General features: G+C 39.4%; 1 protein-coding gene and 1 pseudogene across 5 annotated transcripts; both read right to left on the reverse strand.

Moving 5' to 3' along the window:
• Positions 1-482: 482 nt before the first annotated feature.
• COMMD2 (COMM domain containing 2) lies at positions 483-19,572 on the reverse strand. Of its 5 annotated transcripts, none has more exons than XM_068546086.1 (5): positions 19,392-19,568; positions 19,176-19,295; positions 18,469-18,551; positions 14,827-15,000; positions 483-582 (listed from the first exon to the last, which is right to left on the reverse strand). In XM_068546086.1, exons 1-5 carry the CDS (start codon positions 19,456-19,458, stop codon positions 523-525), a joined length of 504 nt encoding a protein of 167 aa, XP_068402187.1. In that variant the 5' UTR covers positions 19,459-19,568; the 3' UTR covers positions 483-522. The 5 variants fall into 5 exon arrangements, with proteins under 5 accessions (XP_068402187.1, XP_068402185.1, XP_068402183.1 ...); XM_068546084.1 differs by lacking the exon at positions 483-582 and adding an exon at positions 5,607-6,459 and having other exon boundaries at positions 19,392-19,572; XM_068546082.1 differs by lacking the exon at positions 483-582 and adding an exon at positions 10,379-10,608 and having other exon boundaries at positions 19,392-19,556.
• LOC137766207 (heterogeneous nuclear ribonucleoprotein K pseudogene) lies at positions 8,429-10,025 on the reverse strand (annotated as a pseudogene).
• Positions 19,573-19,610: the final 38 nt, after the last annotated feature.

The raw sequence follows: 19,610 nt of genomic DNA on the forward strand, positions 1-19,610 counted from the left end.
TGAAACCAGAAGATTATTGCAAGTTCTAAGGAAATAGTTTATAGACACTATAGAGGAGATAGGGAAAGCAGACAGAAGGAAAACTACAGTATTAGAAGGAAAACGGTTTTATGTTTTGAATCTTGTCTCTCTAATTAGACTGTGAGATCCTATATTGCAGTCAATCTATATCCTAAAATAATGCCTACATTTTAGATGCATGACAATTTGCAGAGCTATTTTACAAAAATCCATTTTATGAAATAAAGTATGCAATTTTACAAAATGAATCTAATTGTTATCCTCTGTAGCATTTAGGATTATTAAGATGCCAACTGAAGCAGAGAATCAATTTATTGGAATTGTATTAGGCACCCTGCAGAATCAAGGGGCAGCTCTGAGGCCAGGTCCTTAAAGAACAAGAACAGGAGCATCTTTGTGAGGCCATGTAACAAGTCATCGAGCAACTGGCGGGGCTGCCACTAGAATGAACTTGTGCCAACCATTCTGAGTCCTCAGGCTGCAGAGTCCCAGGAGAGAGATTTATGGGCTCAGCACGAAGAGCGGAGGGCACGTGGTCTCTTGCCTGACCGTCCCATCGAACTGTATTCAATTGGAAAGAAATTGTTCTCCAAATGTAAATTGGGGCACAATTGCCAAGACAGCAAAAAACAATCAAGGGGAGAAAAGTGCCTTCCTGATGCCCCTAGTGAGAATTACCCCCTCCCTCATTTATGTATGCACAGCTCCTTATTCGTTGTATCTTCTCCTATGCCTAATCACACTCATCGATTGAATCGATGTTGTTTACATACCTTCTCCTTTCCTCCACTAGCTTACAAGCCCAGAAGGCAGTGGCTGCAGCAGCTGCATCACCCAGAAAATGCTGTCCTAGAGGCCCCCAGTGCTCTATTTCAAAATTAGTAAAAAAAATATTCTGAGGAGTGAACTTAAGCGAAAGTAAATGCCTTTTTTCTCTATTCCATTATAGATAATTTTTATAAATTTTTAATAGTTTTACCTTTCTAATGTGAAAAAAATACAAAATGAATATGGAAAGACATAAATCCTCCTTAGTTGCTTTCCTATCTTCTCTAAATCTGTAAAATGCCCACAGAACATCCCTCATTTTAGCAGGAAATCTTCTAAATTAAAATTAAAAAGGATATAATACAAATCTAATTTTCTTTGGAGCTGACTCGGCTGAGTCCCTTCAACAGTTTGGCCAACTAGCTCCCTACCTGGTATAACTTTTTTTTTTTTTTTTTAAATCCACCGTCTTTAAAAAAAAAAACAAACAACATTTATTTATTTATGGCTGCATTGGGACTTTGTTGCTGTGTACAGGCTTTCTCTATTTCTCTAGCTGCGGCGAGTGGGGGCTACTCTTGGTTGCGGTGCATGGGCTTCTCATTGCATTGGCTTCTCTTGTTGCGGAGCTCAGGCTCCAGGCGCGCGGGCTCAGTAGTTGTGGCACACGGGCTCAATAGTTGTGGCTTGCGGTCTCTAGAGCGCAGGCTCAGTAGTTGTGGTGCACGGGCTGAGTTCCTCCGTGGCATGTGGGATCTTCCCAGACCAGGGCTCGAACCCATGTCCCCTGCACTGGCAGGCAGATTCATAACCACTGTGCCACCAGGGAAGCCCCCTGGTATAACTTTTGAATTAGGCTAGAAATAAAATGCTCAGTTCACTGGAGAATAACTCTACTAATAACTGGCTAGGAAGAAACTGCTCTCAGACTTTTCTAACTTGTACCTGGGAAGGTAATTTTAAAAAGCCATCATCGTAGAAAATACATTACTGAATCTGTCAGAGGTTCTTTTACAAACATTATAAAATAAAATGCAACAGATTAACTCCATAGGGAGACCAGGAATAAGACTCAATCAAATACAGGAAAAAGCAAAGGCATATGCATACAATGAAATATTATTCAGTCATAAAAAATGCATAAAGTACTGATACATGCTACATACAACATGAACCTTGAAAACACTATGCTAAGTGAAAGAAGCCAGACACAAAAAGCCATATATTATATAATTCGACTTAAATGAAGTGTCCAGAAGAGGCAAATCCACAGAAAGCAGATGAGTGGTTGCCAGGGGCTGGAGGGAGGAGGAAAGGGAGGGACTGCTAATGGATATGGGTTTCTTTCTGGAGTGATGAAACGTTCTGTAATCAGATACTGGTGACAGTTGCACAACTTTGTGAATATTCTAAAACCCACTGAATTGCATTTTGAAAGGGTGAATTTTATGTTATGTGAATTATTTCTCAAAAAAATTTTTTTAAAATGGGAGGGAGGAGGCTTAAGAGATTTGGCATGAAAAGAAATTGTTCTAAGGGCCGAAGAAAGGCACGGAATTTGGTTTTTATGTCTAAGCAAAGAGTGGAACAAAAAAGCATAGGAAAGAATACCCCATAATTACACCCTTAAGGGTCTAAACATTAAAAAAAAAAAAAAGCTTTTAATTACATTGCTTATATTGTGAGACAAATCATCTTCGCCTTTTTGGAAAGTATATGGTGACTCGCTCATTTATTTTTTTTAGGTACTCAAAACATCGTCTACAACCTTTTTTAGTTCTTTTAGTCTATGCATTGTTACAACAGCCTAGCTGCAAATCAAGTAATTTTATTATGTTGCAGCACTTACACTCACTTGAGCCTTGTAAGAACTTTTTATTTATTTGGAGTAAAAGCTTATGGTTTGCAGACCATGCCAGGAAACCAAATCCTAACCATCTATACTTGTTCCAATGAAACTCAGACTTCCCTGGATTTTCTTTTCCTCATTCTCTGAATTTTAATCTGTGTGTTTTTAGCCTTTGAGTTAACTGAGAAGCCTTTTCGTTCTGTGAACTAAGCACATTCCTTCAAAACCACAGGCATCCACTTCTCATTGGATTTATGACAATCACAACATTGGCATGCAGGTATTAAAAAAACTCAATTTGCTTTTCCCATCACACCTCTGGTTACCTCAGGGAACCCCTCTTCAGTGGAAAAGGGGTAAAGATAATTTCTGTCATCCAAACCATGTCCAAGTACTCCACAGTATTCTGTAGCGATCTGTCCTTTCCTCTGTACATTTCTACAGCTCTAGCCAACTCTTAGCCATATTAAGAGTTTTGCTTTCCAGAAGAAGGTGGAGTTTCAAGGAAAAGTGGTTCCAACAGACAGCTTCCCTTCCCTTCTTCAGAATAGCCCCCTTAGGATACTCCTTTCTGCAGCCTGATGAGTTTATGAATTAAACTATTTTCAAGGATGGAATGGCCTGAGAGCATTCTAAACTTTAGGACTTCACCATTTGTTCGACACACAACATGGGTCATTCTGAGTATTTAATAAATATTTAATGCAGCGGAGTCAGTAGCTTTGTAAAAAAAAAAGAGCTAGAAGAGGTTTTAAAATTTGCTTTGTTTTCCTATCAGCACAATGCCATACATAAATGGGTGGATTATAGCTCAAAGTGAAAGAGTAAAGAGTAAGAAAAATTAAGAATGAAAGAGGTAAAAGCTCTCACATGGTTTGTGAGAAAGGGCAAAAATCCTTTTCTTGGCGTTGCCTCTCTTTTTAGCTGATGGTTGGGCAGACTGTTCTGCAGAAGATATGGTAACTGCAGGAGAGGAAAATGAAAATTGCAGTCTTTGCAACTAAAAAACATCAATTTAGGTGCAAGTATAATAAAAGTGCATGGCCTCCCACTCTGATAGCCACATAATTAGCAATATTTCTAATGATAACATAATTTACACTATAATTATTAAAAAATTTATCTTATAAAAAGTTCATTGGGTTTAAAACGGCAACAACCTGAGTAGAAGACAAGTTTCAGAATACATTAATGCGGATATTTGTATTCCTGATGCTCCTTTTTACTTTAGGTCCATTAAGGAAATAAAATTACTTTTCCTATATTTCCCCATTATGGTAAGTAGAATCTTATGGACTCGTGGCTACCAAACATAATTAAGTCATTTGAGTTCCTGAGCAGAGAGGACTGGAGCTATACAAACATAAAACAAAGAGCCATTAGTATTCGGTGATTGAATCACTAAATATATATATTTTATTGCCATAAAGTACATCGTTTTCTCATCTCGAAATAGTACATACTATTTTGCAAAGCTGAGAAATAATGGGTTCCTTCTGCTTTTATAATTAAAACATTGCTCTTGAAGTTTGTAAAGCTCACTGAAGTAACCACATTAATGGTGAAGCTGGGCTTGCTTGTTTTGTTTTTAAGGAAAGTATTTAGGTTTGAACATAACGGTCATGGTGGTTTTAAAAACGAATATATTTAAACTAGAGGCAATGTAGTATGATACCATTTTTACCAAAATATTTTCTACCATTAATGAAAGAAAGGAAAAGGGATGACAGTAACCTATTACTATGGAAACTGTGGAAGGGTAAGCTAAAGAGAGACTTAAACATATATTAAAAAAAAAAAAGTACAGAGAAGAGTGCATACATTATAGCAGGAAGATTTTATACAGCAGCTGACAGATCTTCCTGACCATGAAGGCTGTGAGAAACTACAAAGAAGTATTATGTGTTTTCTCCTGGAGATTAAAAACAACTCCATTTAGATATATTACCTATAAAAAGAGACCTGGCTTAGCTAGTATCTTGAGATTCCCATGCTTCTTTCACTGGTGTGGAGAAAAAAAGACAGAAAAAAGGGACTCTAGACCAAGCCTATAGGTAAAACCCTCAGCTTGTCTACCTGAGTCCTATGGGGACTAGGCAGTTTTGAATAGCTGAGTTTTCTGGAGAGTTATATCATTCTAAGAATTAAAATTTTCGATAAAGGTACTACTAAAAATGTATTTAAATTCCCTGATCTTTTTTCTTCTTTTAGACTTCAAAAAATTTTTTTAAATATGAGTTATTCAAACTCAGTATAGAAATCAGGTAACATTTTCTTTCTTAAATAGAGTATATGAGACAGAATTCAAGGCTACAAAATAATGAGATCCTCAGTCTACACAAGTATTTTCTAAAGCCCAGTACTATGCTAAACATTCTATATATGTGGTCTCACTTGGTCTCTACAAGCCAATGAGACAGGTGTTATTACTCCTATTTTAAAGATGAAGAAAACAAGGCTTTGGGAATTTATCAAGGACCCCAAAGAAGCTACGGAGCCTAAAATTCAAACCCTTTTGTCCAGTTCCAAAGACTGACCTCTTAACCTTCTCATAGGATTATATACTAAAGGGCCACATACTGCTATAAATTTTAAGGGCTCCCACACATGCATCCCTTACACACACTTAATGCTTTTTCAAACTTTCCTTGGTATCAGGTTCTCACTTTTCAGTTTTCAAAGAAGTATATTTTCTTCTTAAGGTATCCCCACCACTTTTCTAGTTTGCTGCTTTATATTTACCTAAGCTTGGAAACATCAATAACAAAACAAGCTCATGGAATTTTGTGAAACACAAAAGAGACTTCCAATGGGTGAAGTATATGTAGACTTTGCGATTATACATATTGATTATTTCCTACTCACAGCTCTGTTCTGAGAGACGAGATGTTACTATTCTGGCTTTGAGACATAAAAGCTGTTACACTTGTCTAAACATGCATCAGAAAATCCTAAAAAATCAGCATACTCATAATCCAAAATGTTTTAACAAACATTTAGACAGTTACAGATGGAAAGGCACATCCCAGAGTCAAGAAACCTGGTCACATAGGAGAGTAGAATACTGACTGCATCTGCAGAAAATATGTTCATATACAAGTTACAAAAAAATCAAATGTGCCATAAAACAAACAAGGCAGAGGAATGCATAAGGGTGTGGAGTGTCCAAACAAGAAAAGGAAGAGGCTCATTAGATGGTCTGTAAAAAAAAAGGTGAGTCCCAGATTCAAAAGGAAGTTAGGAGACTGCTCCCAACACTCTGGCCCAAAAAGGCAAAAAAGGCAGAACATCAGAAAGAATAACAAAGTACAGCCAAAGGAGACCAGGGGCGTTTGATACAAATAAAAAAAGACTAACATGTGCTTTGTTGTTTTGCTTGGGGTAAGAACAGTGGATACAGAGGAAGAAGAAAGGTTACCCTAAGGAGACACAGGGATATTATTTCAATCTTGGCTGGAGTCAGCCCTGCTTATCTCCCACCAAATGCAGACAAATAAGAAGCCTCACAGAGCTATTTTCATCATATAAGCTTGGCAGGCATGTTGCTTTTAAACCTGATGACATATGCTACTATTTCATGTAATATATAAAGTTTCCTTTTGTTTGTGAGGTTGTTAATATGAAAGCTTCATTAATCAAGTTATCACTATAATTAAAAATTATCTGATTATAGTTTGCTAATATCTGATATTATAGTTATTTTGCAACTGCAGAACATATATGTATGGGAAAAGGGTGAGCCAGATGCCTGCAGGGGGATGATGGGTGGCAATGTCAATTGTGCTTTTCTTCCACTGGCCTCTGTTTCCTGCTGGGCTCTCCTTTAAGAGAAAGAAGAAACATGATGTCACTCTGACCTGAAAATCTCTAACTCTTAGAAGGCAAAGTATTGATAGAGCTTAGAGTACAGTTTAGAGTCTGACATTTCTAAAGACCTTCCTGAGTTACTGCATGGGATGAGATTCTCAGAATAAGGTCTTGGCTAGATATTTAAGACTGAACCCGTTTCTACCCTTCCATATGACTTTCTCCTTAAGTCTGTTACTCCTTAAGCCTCCTTGTCTCAAGTTTCCCTGTGTCCCTGTACTCTATGAGGCTGACCTGACACATCAGCATCTGAATTTTTCAGGCTAACAGCTTATAGTTACCCACTAAAAAGCAAACCAAAACAAAAATCAAGTTTGTAAGGAAGAAGGGATATTTGCTTGGAATGTAGTAAACATGGCCTCTCTTTGCCCTCTTTATACTTTATTCGAACAGAATTATAAAAAGTGACTATAATTTATATCCAGATAATTAAGAATTGATTACACTACGTCTGCATCCATTGTTTATAAATGTAAATGACAGTATATCTCTTAGATGCTTTGGATAATAGGGAAAAAAAGTAGTCCTTAATAAAATGCAATATATTCACATAAATTTGAGTACTATTTAAGCTTTTTAGCCATGGCAACTTAAACTTAAGCAACATGGTAAATACCTACTATATTCACAGGCAAAGAAAAATGCAAGAACTGCCTAAATATAGCATTAAAAAAATTTATATTCACTTCCAACTATTCTGTGGCTGTTAACATCATGGAGTGCTTCTAAAGGTCAAAAACAAACTGTCTAGGAATATTCTGAATAGTAATAGCATTACACTGTGAACTTTATTGTCAAATTTAGGTCAATAAGGAGGAAAATAATAAAGTTAAGTAGTCAGAAGAAGTATCAAAAAAAGTACAGTCATTTATATATACAGAGGATTTGAACAGTATAGATTCACTTCCAGTTGATTCAATCCTATTTACACATTTAAAGTACAAAATACATCTTTTTTTTTTTGTTTTAACTTTTTTCATCTTTTTTGAATTGTTCACAAACATTTCCTACATAATCCAACATACAACAGAGAAATGGTACATCTTTTTCTTTCAATTTGCATACAACGGAAAAACAAGAATATATATATATATATTTTACAAAGTTTAACTAATAGACACTACCAAGCTGACAGTTTAGTCTATAGGTGAGAAATTATCTAATAAAAAATAACCAGAATTTATTTAGCATCAGTCACTTCCATAACCAAGTATTATTCTGATTAATAAAACTTGCTGCCATTAGGCTCCTGGTATATACTTATACCAACTACTCCATCTGTTGTATTGCTCCCCACCTTGGTTCTTCACAATTACAAACAGAAAATCGTTGCAAAGTAGGGGCAAGCATTTGCAAAAACAAACAGAAATCCCCAGCTTATTATAAGCATGAATGTGTGGTGGAATTTCCTCCCAAGCAATGGACTTTCAAATCACTTAAGAAATCACCAGAACTGAATGTGTCAAGATATTTCGCCTAAGTCCAAGAAGAGATGCATTTATTTATATCCAACAGAGGACTGAAAATTAAACTTAGTGTTTAGTTTGGGGGCAGGCTGGGGGGAATTCAGCCATTTGAAAAATGACCGCCTTAAAAAAAAAAATGACCACCAAAAATAGGTTCACTAAATTTATTTTAAAAATCATAAAATGTTTCTTACAAAAGAGCATTACATTCTGCACACTGCTCTGAATAGATGCCAGGGACGTATGGACTATTGTTACTTTTCCTCCCTGTCCCACCCCCCCAAATGTCACCGTGATCACAAAGTAAAGCGTTCACAATAATTACAAGGGGGGATTTTTTTTTTTTAAACCACCAACAATGAACAAAATTTAAAATTCATTCACTCTGCCGCTGTTTCAAAATTTCAATGTTAGTTTTTGCACACCCTCCCCCACCCCCCACCCCTGTTTGTAAGGAACTAAAACATTACATCTGGTGAACAGCAAAGATTTCACTACACCTCAAATGCAGAACACCTATGAAGCAGAGGAATGTTGGCTTTTTAAACAGAAGCAGATTAAAAAAAAAAAAAGATGCAGGACTCCTTCAGTTCTTCACTAGTCTTAGAAAAACTTTCCAGAATACTGCTTCACACTATAAAAAAGAAAAAATATCTTGCATTAGAATCCTTCAACATCTGCATACTGCTTCACACTGTTCTGCAGCAAGTACTGTGCATTCTGTATCTGGTCCTGTGTTCCTGTAATGGTAATGATCCGGTCTTCAGAGCCTTCTAAAGGCTCATCGATTTTGATCGACGCTCCTGACTCATGACGGATTTGTTTAGTCCGCTGACCACCTTGGCCAATAATAGATCCAGCCAGATCTTTGGGAATAGTTACTTGTGTAGTAATAATAGGTCCACCAAGATCACCATATGAGCCACGACCCCCTGCATAGGAATAATCATATCCAGAGCCACCCTGTGGTTCATAAGCCATCTGCCACTCTGATGGGCTCCATGTATCTACTGCAGAGTCCCGGGTTTCATCAGCACTGAAACCAACCATGCCATCATAACGGTCTCCAGGTCTTCCTCTTCTGTCATAGGCCATTAGATCTCCCCCTCTAGGTGGTGGTGGTGGAGGAAGAGGAAGATTCCGAGCTCTGCTACCGCCCCGGCCACCTCGTCCAGGAGGAGGTGGAGGAGGTCCTTGACGAGGGCTCATATCATCATAATCTCTTCTGGATGGAGGCATGGGATGCCCACCCCGACCAGGAGGCATTCTGTCAAAACCACCTCTTCCCCGCATGGGAAATCCCACAGGACGTCCACGGCGGTCATCAAACATCATTGTAAAACCACCATAATCATAGGTTTCATCGTAAAAATTGGGATCATAAGGCTGAGCACGTCCTTTGATGGGAGACTCTGATATAAGATCAAGGATGATCTTTATGCACTCTACAACCCTATCAGGTTTTCCTCCAATAAGAACGACTCTGTCAGTGGACTGAGGACAACATTCCTGGAAAAGCTTGATTGTTGTCTGAGTGTTCTCTCGAAGTTCTTTGATTTTAGCACCTTTGACCCCAATAGTTCCTCCTGCCAGACTGATGAATCAACAGTCTCAACTCGCAGTCAAAGTCGCTTCCTTTATAGTGTTGGTAATTTAAGCATTCCACAGCATCAGATTCGAGCGGGAGCTGGCTGGTGGCAGTGGGTGATGGCAACTGCAGGCCCTCTTCCAAGGTAGGGATGATTTTCTTCAGAATTTCTCCAATTGTTTCAATACCAGCACTGATACTCAATATGCGCTCGGGGCCACTGCTGTCTGGGACTGAAACACTGGCATTGTAGTCTGTACGGAGAGCCTTAATACTCTTGCCTCCTTTTCCAATCACTGCCCCAGCATTCTTGCTCTGAAGCAGAATGCGTAATTCAATCATCTCATCAGTGTTTCTAGATCTTTTAAAAAGTTTGTTCCTCTTCCACATCTTCAGCAGGGCGTTTACCAAACTCGCCATTGGTTTTGGTGTTGGGAAAGGTTTCCTCTGGCTGTTCAGTTTCCATTTTCTTGTATTAAAGGGACACACCAATCAGCTATTAAATATATTCTTGCAGGGCAGAACTGAAGTGTTTTGGCTGGGACCAACTGACACCCTAGTGCGGCAGTAGCCGGGCAAGGCTACCGTCCCTGTGCCACCGCGCCGCCTCAGCCGGTCACAGCTAGACAGAGCCAAGATACATCCTAATTGTCAAGAAGCTGACCACATTTAGCACCAGGAAAGGAAATTCACTTAGCCTTTGATCATGACCTCAGTATCTTCACACAGGAAAAGAAATGTTATGAAATCTCTATGTATTTATCACTACCAATTAAAAAATTTATTTTGAAAAGTAACTGCTGCACATCATCAATTCGCAAGTGATTCTAAGGGAAGAAAACAAGCTGGGACTACTTGATAGTGCGCACAACTCTCCTACAGTGGTTTGTTTTCATCTCTTCCAAGGCTTGCTCCAATTGCTGAACCAAATGGAGCAGGGTGGCTGGGTCTGTCTGCAGAACTTGGGTGTTGTGATCTCCATTCTGATTAAGGTGTAGCTTTATAGTCACTGATGGTTTCATCTGTTGCCTGAGGCTTCTGCTTGCAAGCTTGATTTTAAATGGAATAAGAGCATAAGGACTATTTAATAATCATGCTAAACATATAATAATTACATTATACCATACATAAAAATCTAATTTCAGATGAATCACAGACTTCAAAAAGAAAAGTAAACTTTAAAACCTTTGGAAAGAGGGACTTCCCGGGTGACGCAGCGGTTAAGAATCTGTCTGCCAATGCAGGGGACACGGGTTCGAGCCCTGGTCTGGGAAGATCCCACATGCCGCGGAGCAATTAAGCCCGTGCGCCACAACTACTGAAGCCTGCGCGCCTAGAGCCCGTGCTCTGCAGCAAGAGAAGCCACCGCAATGAGAAGCCCGTGCACCGCAATGAAGAGTAGCCCCCGCTCGCCACAACTAGAGAAAGCCCACGCGCAGCAACAAAGACCCAACACAGCCAAAGATAAATAAATAAAATAAATTTATAAAAAAAAAAAAAAAAACCTTTGGGAAAAAGAAGAAACCAGAATGTACAGTCAATCAGGATGTATAGTCAGCATGGAAGGGTTTCTTAAACATGATATAAAAAAAAAATACCATAAAGAAAAAAACTGATACATTGAACAATCATTAAGATTTCTTCAAAGGATACCTAAAAATGGTGGAAAAACAAGCCACAAACTGAGAAAAGATATTTTGTAACACATACAACCAAAAAAAAAAAGTTAGTGTCAAGAATGTATGAAGAACTGCTCTGATTTAATACAAACCCCACAAAACGAAGAAAAAATTGTACAGAGACCTATCTAAGCACTCTGCAGAAGTAACACAAATAGATAAACATAGGAAATACGTTCAACTTTATTAGAAATCAGTAAAATGGCCAATAAAATCGTAAGATACTGTTTATCAGACTTTCAAGAATTAGAAACCTGTCCATACGGAGCACTGTAAAGTGATGGTAATGAAAACTCTCATCCACCGTTGGTGAGAGTAATGACAATCACTTTGGAAAACGTATACACTACCAGCAATTCCACTCCTAGGTATTTACCTTAAACTCTTACACATATACACATATTCGTAATAGTATTTGCTTCCAAGAGTCCAAAACTAGACAAATCTCAAATATTCTTTAACAGAATGGATAAATTGAGAATATTCATACAGTGAAATGCTTACTAAATGACAGCAAAAAGAAGTGAACTATAGCAACATGAATTGTCATGAATAAATCTAAAAAGAAAACGTTCAATCAAAAAAGCAAGTTGCAGAAGAATACATGAAAATCTAAAAACTATACAGTTTAGTGAAAAAATATATGTTAGAAAAACTATAAAGAAAAGATTAACAGAAAATTCAGGATAATGGTTACTCTTAGGGGGCTGGGAGGGGGTTGTAATTTGGGGAGGGTGATTCAGAGGTACTGAATGACAGTACTACAGGATAAAGAACTGTAGCCCACAAAGTTTTTCTTTCCACAAAGTTCTTGATATGGACTTATTTTTTTAATGGGGATGAAATTCTGCCCTTCTCCCTGTAAAAATAACAGCAGCAACTTTAAAAGGATCAGCCCTAAAGGTAACATTCTCCTGCACTGGTCTCAGATGCATCAATTTACTGATGCTATTTAACAAGTGCTGGCAATTTATGAAGTATGGGAAATGCTTCTATTAGAAACTAACCTATGATGATTCATTTATTTCCCATCAGCAACTGCATAATAATTAGCTGGTAACTATCCATTCGCTACCAGTCTCCATGAGATGAGCCAGCTACTCAAAAATGAAAGGTTCTATATCCTGTTACTAGTTTCCTAGCCATTTATCTGGTCTTCATCTGACAGGACTTCTTCTCTTCCTTCCTTCCTTGAGTTCAGTAAATCCATTAGTTCTCTGAGTAGCTTTTTTAGCCCTTAAATACACCTCACCACATGGCAATATTCATTCAATATACCCTCAACATTAAACTGTATTAGTCCTTGCAGTAACACAGCAATTCAAACTCATTTTACCGGGCAAATGAACTCTCTTGAGTCTAATTTTAGAAATTTCAATTGCCTAAGTTTCTAACTTCTAAAATGTCTTAATAATGGAAAAACTCAAAGCAAATCAATAAAGCCAAAAAAAGAACCTCTAAGGGCTACTGGAACCCAAAAGTCAGAAGCTATCTCCACATAAGAGAGGGATACAAGATAAACTAGTGCTGAAGTTCATGAACATGACCATCCCCAAATCTCCTCCACCTGGTTATTATGAGAGGACTTAAACATAAAGGCATTACACAGTGATCTCTTCCTCCACGTGAGCCCTACAGGAGTTGCTGCTTCTAAGGTCTCCAAGAGCATAAACTGTGTCAAGTTCTTTGCTGTAGCCACACCACTTGGCACATGATAGGTGTACAAGAAATATTTAATAAATAACACGGTTAAGAAGCTGCTGACCACCTCTCCTTATTTACATTCAGTACTGAATGCCTATTGTGTGTCAGGCATTGTGTTGGAGACACAGTAGTGAACAAGACACAGCACCTACCGTCAAGAAGCCTATACTCTGTTTATACTTTCTCCTGTGTTAATATATATTCAAGCACTCAACACACTGGGATATAACTGCTAAACTCTAACTGAATTTCTATAACTTATCTGAGCCATTCAAATCAGGAAGAATCCACTATTACAGCAGTTTACAAACTTTATTCACATTAGAATTACCTGGGTGACAGGGGAGCTTTTAAAAATCCTGATGCCCAGGCCAAACTCCACACCACTAAATCAGAACCTCTAGGGTAGAACACAGACATCAGAATTTTTAAAGTTCCCTGGGTTATTCCAGTGTCCAATCAAGTTTGGGAACTAGGGAGCTATCCCACATATTCATTTGTTCCTTCCCATATCCATGTGGGCCTTTACAACTTATGCTGTCTGCTCTATCAAGAATATTACCCTGGTTTTCCTAACCATTCATTTTTCTGAAATTTCACCTCCTTTTCTTGAAGCTTTTCTGGATCATGCCTGTGTACACTGAACTACCTGAGCTATAAAGCTTTTTTGAAATACTCAGCTGTACCTTCATTTATACAATTCTATTCTTTTTTCCTCTCCAGAACCTTATTTCACAACTATCTTTAATTACCAGTTATTTTGAGAACACTAATATCCCTAACCAGATAACATCTTTTCCAGATGAGAAAGTGTCTTACACTTCTTTTGTGTCCCAAAGCATTCAGAACAGCTCTGATTAGAGCTGATTAGTGAGTGGATGACATTCAGCAAGCATCTATTAACTAACTTACCTGTCACTGCTTGAGAAAGGGCTTCATGTGATAGTCTGAAATATCCCTTTTGGTTATTTATGTGGCTTTAAAAGCAACTCAATCTCACAAAAAGAAGGCAGACGCAGAAGAATATTTACTGAATCATTCCATGTATAGAAGGTTAAAGGGCAGGAAAAAGTAATCTGTGCATTACAAGTCCGGATGCTGGTTACCTTTGAAAAGAAGGAAGTAACTGGGAAGGAACTGGTAGGAGGCAAGGAGGATGCTTCTGAGGTACTGGTCATGGGTAAGTGCTGGTTTCATGGGTGTTTTCACCACATAATTCATTGGGCTGTATACTGATCTGTGTACTTTTTCTCATATGTGTTTTATTTAGACAGAAAGTTTTTAAAAAGCTAAGCACCAGGCTTCCCTGGTGGCGCAGTGGTTGAGAATCTGCCTGCTAATGCAGGGGACACGGGTTCGAGCCCCGGTCTGGGAAGATCCCACACGCCGCAGAGCAACTAGGCCCGTGAGCCACAATTGCTGAGCCTGCGCGTCTGGAGCCTGTGCTCCGCAACAAGAGAGGCCGCGATAAGGAGAGAGGCCCGCGCACCGCGATGAAGAGTGGCCCCCACTTGCCGCAACTAGAGAAAGCCCTCGCACAGAAACGAAGATCCAACACAGCCATAAATAAATAAATAAATTAAATTAAATAAATAAATTTATAAAAAAAAAAAAAAAAAAAGCTAAGCACCACTTTAAAAATATGGATAGCCATCTGCTTTTCCAAATAACCTATTTCTTATAAACTTCACAAATTAAACCAATGTGAACACATTAAAAATATAAGAAAATGAACTATTTGGGAAATGTTCTAAAAATGAACATTAAAAAACTACAGTTTCAAACCACAGTTTGGTTAAGATGGTAAAGAATACAACAAGCCTCAGGACATAAACCTAAAATAAATCTTATATTCTATGTCAGGTTTAAAAAAAATAGTCATACCTGTACATCTAGTCGCCATTCAAGGCTGTGGTAACTGGGAAGGTCTGGTGCCAATTCACTCAGGATAGTTCTGATCTCTTTTCTGTTGTCCAGATAAAGCTGAAGCAACAATTTGTTCAATTCCTCAGAGAATCCAAGAACAAAAACAGAGTCTTGGAAATCCAGTTCAGAAATCTGAAAGTGAATCGAGTTTAACAGAACATCAAAATTTATTTTTGTCTAGGAAATGCTGAAATACTGGATATTTGCAAAAGAATATGAAATCCCTTAATTCTTTTCTGTCTAGTAAAAGAAATAACACTCCTTAGTAAAAGGCAACCCTTGCCCATTATTCCAAATTCCGAGTTTCTGATACATAAAAATAAGCAACAAAAACAAAAATAAACTAGTGGGACTATTTCAAATTAAAAAGCTTCTGGGGGCTTCCCTGGTGGCGCAGTGTATAAGAATCTGCCTGCCAATGCAGGGGACACAGGTTTGATCCCTGGTCCTGGAAGATCCCACATGCTGCAGAGCAACTAAGCCCCTGCGTCACAACTACTGAGCCTGTGCTCTAGAGCCCACGAGCCACAACTACTGAAGCCTGCGTGCCTAGAGCCCATGCTCCGCAACAAGAGAAGCCACAGCAATGAGAAGCCCACGCACCACAACGAAGAGTAAGCCCCGCTCACCACAACTAGAGAAAGCCCGTGCGCAGCAGCAAAGACCCAACGCAGCCAAAAATAAATAAATAAATAAGTTTATAATAAAAAATAAAAATAAAAAAAATAAAAGCTTCTGCAGGGCAAAGGAAAGCATCAGCAAAATAAAAACACAACCTACTGAATGAGAGAAAATATTTACAAATCATATATCTGATAAAGGGTTCATATCCAAAAAATATAAAGAAGACATATAACTCAATAGCCAAAAAACCAAACAATTCGATTAAAAAATGCGCAGAAGATCTGAATACACATTTTCCAAAGAACACATACAGATGGCCAACAGGTACATGAAAAGATGCTCAACATCATTAATCATCAGGGAAATACAAATCAAAATCACAATGAGATATCACCTCACACCTGTTGGAATGGCTCTTATCAGAAAGACAAGAGATAACAAGTGTTGGCGAGGATGCGGAGAAAAGGGAACCCTCTTGCACTGCTGGTGGGAATGTAAATTGGTGCAGCCACCATGGAGAACAGTATGGAGGTTCCTCAAAAAATTAAAGATCGAACTGCCATATGATCCAGCAATTCTACTTCTGGGTATTTAGCCAAAGAAAACAAAAGCACTAACTTGAACAGATATATGTGCCGCCATGTTCACTGCATCACCATTTACAATAGCTAAGATGAGGAAACAAACTCATTGTCCATCAATGGATGAATGGATAAAGAAATTGTAGAATATATACACAATGGAATATTATCCACCATAAGAAAAAATGAAAGAATAAAATCTTGCCATTTGCAACAACATGGATGGAACTCAAGGGCATTATGCTAAGTGAATTAAGTCAGACAGAGAAAGAAATACTGTATGATCTCTCTTACATGTCAAATCTTAAAAGACAAAAACAAAAAACCCACCAAGGTCATAGATACAGAGAACAGATTGGTGGTTGCCAGAGGCAGGGGGTAGGAGGTGGGATGGGAGAAATGGGTGAATGGTGTCAAAAGACTTTTAAAAAAAAAAGCCTTAGTGAGAGAATGAGGGCTCCTGGTTTGGGTAAGTCCTAGTGTGATACTCAGATGCTGACTGGACACAAAGAAATCATATATTTGGCCAGGAAAGGGAGCTGGGAGAGAAGGGCATGGAGGCACAGTTTTGCTGTCCAACGGTTCAGCATTACTGGGGACCAATCCCAACACTGGCAGTGACCCTCAAAAGGATAAAAGGAAGCTGCCAACAGCAGCCTTGCTTTTACTCCCTTATTGGATGATTGAAGTGAGGAGGGGATAAAAAGGTAGAGAAAAGGTAGAGAAAGCACAGTCTTTCTCTTTGCTCCTCTTCCTTTCGTTGTATTCACCTCAGCCACTTTAACACTCTACTTTCCTTGCTCTTTTCCAATTTCTGCATGCCACCCTTTCTTTTTTCAGGTTAATGTCATTAGACTTGTTTCTGTTTATAATAGCATAGGCTTGTGTATTTTATCCCTTCAACAAATATTTTCTGAGATCCTACTGTGGGATAGGTCTTGTGCTAGGAAGACAGAGCTGAACAAAACAAACAGGCTCATTGCCTTTGTGGAGGAGATTATAGTCCTTGGGGCCGGGCAGGTTAGGTTAGCTGACCAATCACGCCAGGTGGTCTGTCAGAAGACTCAGTTTGACTACACAGAAGAGCAAGAGGCTAGAGATCTATTCTCAGGAGGAGAGCAGCCAGGAAAGCTCTGGATAGGGCCAGAAAGGATCGCTTAGGGCAGCAAAAATGAGTTCCCCATATCAATTAATGGAACATGGATTTATGGGTCAGGGCATTTGCTGTGGACCACCTCTAAGTGTAATATTTTAGGAAGCCTGACAAAAGGGATCTATAAAATAAATTTTTTACGTAGTTGTTCATAACCACTCAAATAATCTGTTAGGGTGAAAACAACTCAAGTAAGCCACACTGCATCTTTTATCACTTCCAGCATTAGGATTCACTATCAAAATGTTGAGCCTCTAGTGTAGTTTCCCAAATTTGCCCGATCTTAAGAATCACTTGGGGCTTCCCTGGTGGCGCAGTGGTTGAGAACCTGCCTGCCAATGCAGGGGACACGGGTTCAAGCCCTGGTCTGGGAAGATCCCACATGCTGCGGAGCAGCTGGGCCCGTGAGCCACAACTACTGAGCCTGCGCGTCTGGAGCCTGTGCTCCACAACAAGAGAGGCCGCGATAATGAGAGGCCCGCGCACCGCGATGAAGAGTGGCCCCCGCTTGCCGCAACTAGAGAAAGCCCTCGCACGGAAACAAAGACCCAACACAGCCATAGATAAATAAATAAATTAAATAAATAAATTAATTTAAAAAAAATTAAAAAAAAAAAGAATCACTTGAAGCACTTTGGGAAAAGATTAATTCTCAAGCCCCTCCTCTGGAAAGCCTGATTCAGTAGGTTTGAGGTAGGAACCGGGAATCTGGTTAACAAGGGTCACACGTGATTCTTACAAAAAGGTAAACCTGAGACACAGTAGAATGGATAATATGTAAATTAAGCCCCATGCAGCCACCTGTAATTTTTCAAATATTTTTTCTATTAGGAGCATGAAGAAACAAATACTGGTACAAGATCCCTCAGCTAGCATTAAGGAAGGGGCAACTAACACTTAAAAAAAAAAAAAATGGAAAAAATTTTCTCAATTCTCCAACAAGCCATATACTGCTAATATGCAAAAAATTAAATCATTTCATTCTCCCTCCTCTTGGGATACATACTATAGTATATGATTTAATAACATGCAGAATTAGAGGCAATTCTAATTTATACTAACAAGAGGTATTCATGCCAGCAGATCACATTATAGTCAGATTGCTTAGGCATGGCTTCACTAAATCCATTATAAACCAGTAACAACATTACTGAAATGAGCAGATCCTGCTAGGACTGATGTAGAGTATACTGAACCTCCTTAAGGTCCTGCTAATACAAAACAGTCCACAAAAGTCCTTACCATGAGCTTTGAACTTTCAGTGAGGAGGTGTATTAATCCTTCCACACCATGTTGGACAGTGTCACTACTCACGCTGAGTTTTCCTGAAAAAAGAGGAAACATGAGCAAATAAATTATGTGGTATTTATTCTTTTATTCAAACTCTAAAGAGTAAATGTTATCTATTATTCCATGTTTTCAAACAATGCAATTATTATAAAAAATAATTACTTGGTAATAGCCTCCTGTTCATTCTCCACTCCCAGCCAAATGCTTTCAGTATTTCCCACCATGTAACCTTTACAAAAACAGACCCGTGGAGACAATACCAGGCGCACAGTCCTTCTCTTGAGTGCGCCGCTACTTCAAGCCTGGCAGAAGAGGCAATAATAGAAACCGTCCCTCGTCCATCGGGGTAAAACTACTTCAGCAAAAGTAGATGTCTGAACAACGAATAATAACCAAACACTTGTATATTTATGGTTCACCCAGCTATTCCACACACTTGGATGCAGGTAAGCATCACAGTATTCTGGCAGATGGTATTCTGTCCATTAACACGTCAGGAAATCGACTTAATACAAGCTTTTAAAAACTCACAATACTTAGGGGACGGGCAGGATTTGCGCCCTGACTGAAGAGCCCTTCTTCTTTTATTCTGCCACAATGGGAATAAGACCTTTAGCGTCCCAATAACCCCTTCCCCTCCACGGGGACAGAGAACGCACTTCTCCGCGCAGTTTTCAGCGCTGTGCCTCCCCCCTTCTTACTCGCAGCGCCTTCGTAGATCTTGGGGTTAGAGCCACGCCTCAGGAACTCCACCGCAATTCGCCCAAACTCAGCGACCACTGCAACGGAAGCCAGGAGACCCTGAGCACCGGGCGCTCCCACCGACCCCCTCCCCAGACCGCAGAGCACCACCCTCCGCCGCCGGGCCCCCTCACCCGCGCTGTCCACTTGCGGCAGGAAGGCCAGGTGCTCCTTGTGCTCCTCCGACAGGTCCAGCAGCATCTTCTCTGGCTGGCCGATTTCACCCCGCAGCCCTGACCCCGTCCTCGCCACTTCCGGGCCCTGAGTCCAAGCGTAAAAAGGCTCCGGCGTCTCAGCGTCCCGAGCTTTCGGTCCCGGCTTACCGCCGTCCTACACTCAAATGCCTTCCGCGG

The sequence above is a fragment of the Eschrichtius robustus genome, chromosome 6, assembly GCF_028021215.1.
Source record: "Eschrichtius robustus isolate mEscRob2 chromosome 6, mEscRob2.pri, whole genome shotgun sequence".
Classification (NCBI taxonomy): Eukaryota; Metazoa; Chordata; class Mammalia; order Artiodactyla; family Eschrichtiidae; genus Eschrichtius; species Eschrichtius robustus.

Excerpts from the sequence above, each read along its gene's own strand:
- COMMD2 (XM_068546082.1), bottom strand. The coding sequence starts at position 19,458 with ATGCTGCTGGACCTGTCGGAGGAGCACAAGGAGCACCTGGCCTTCCTG. Across the intron at positions 15,001-18,468 it reads CTGAAAGTTCAAAGCTCATG|ATTTCTGAACTGGATTTCCA; the intron begins GTAAGGACTTTT and ends ATTCACTTTCAG. Across the intron at positions 10,609-14,826 it reads AATGGCGACTAGATGTACAG|CTTGCAAGCAGAAGCCTCAG; the intron begins GTATGACTATTT and ends TTTAAAATCAAG.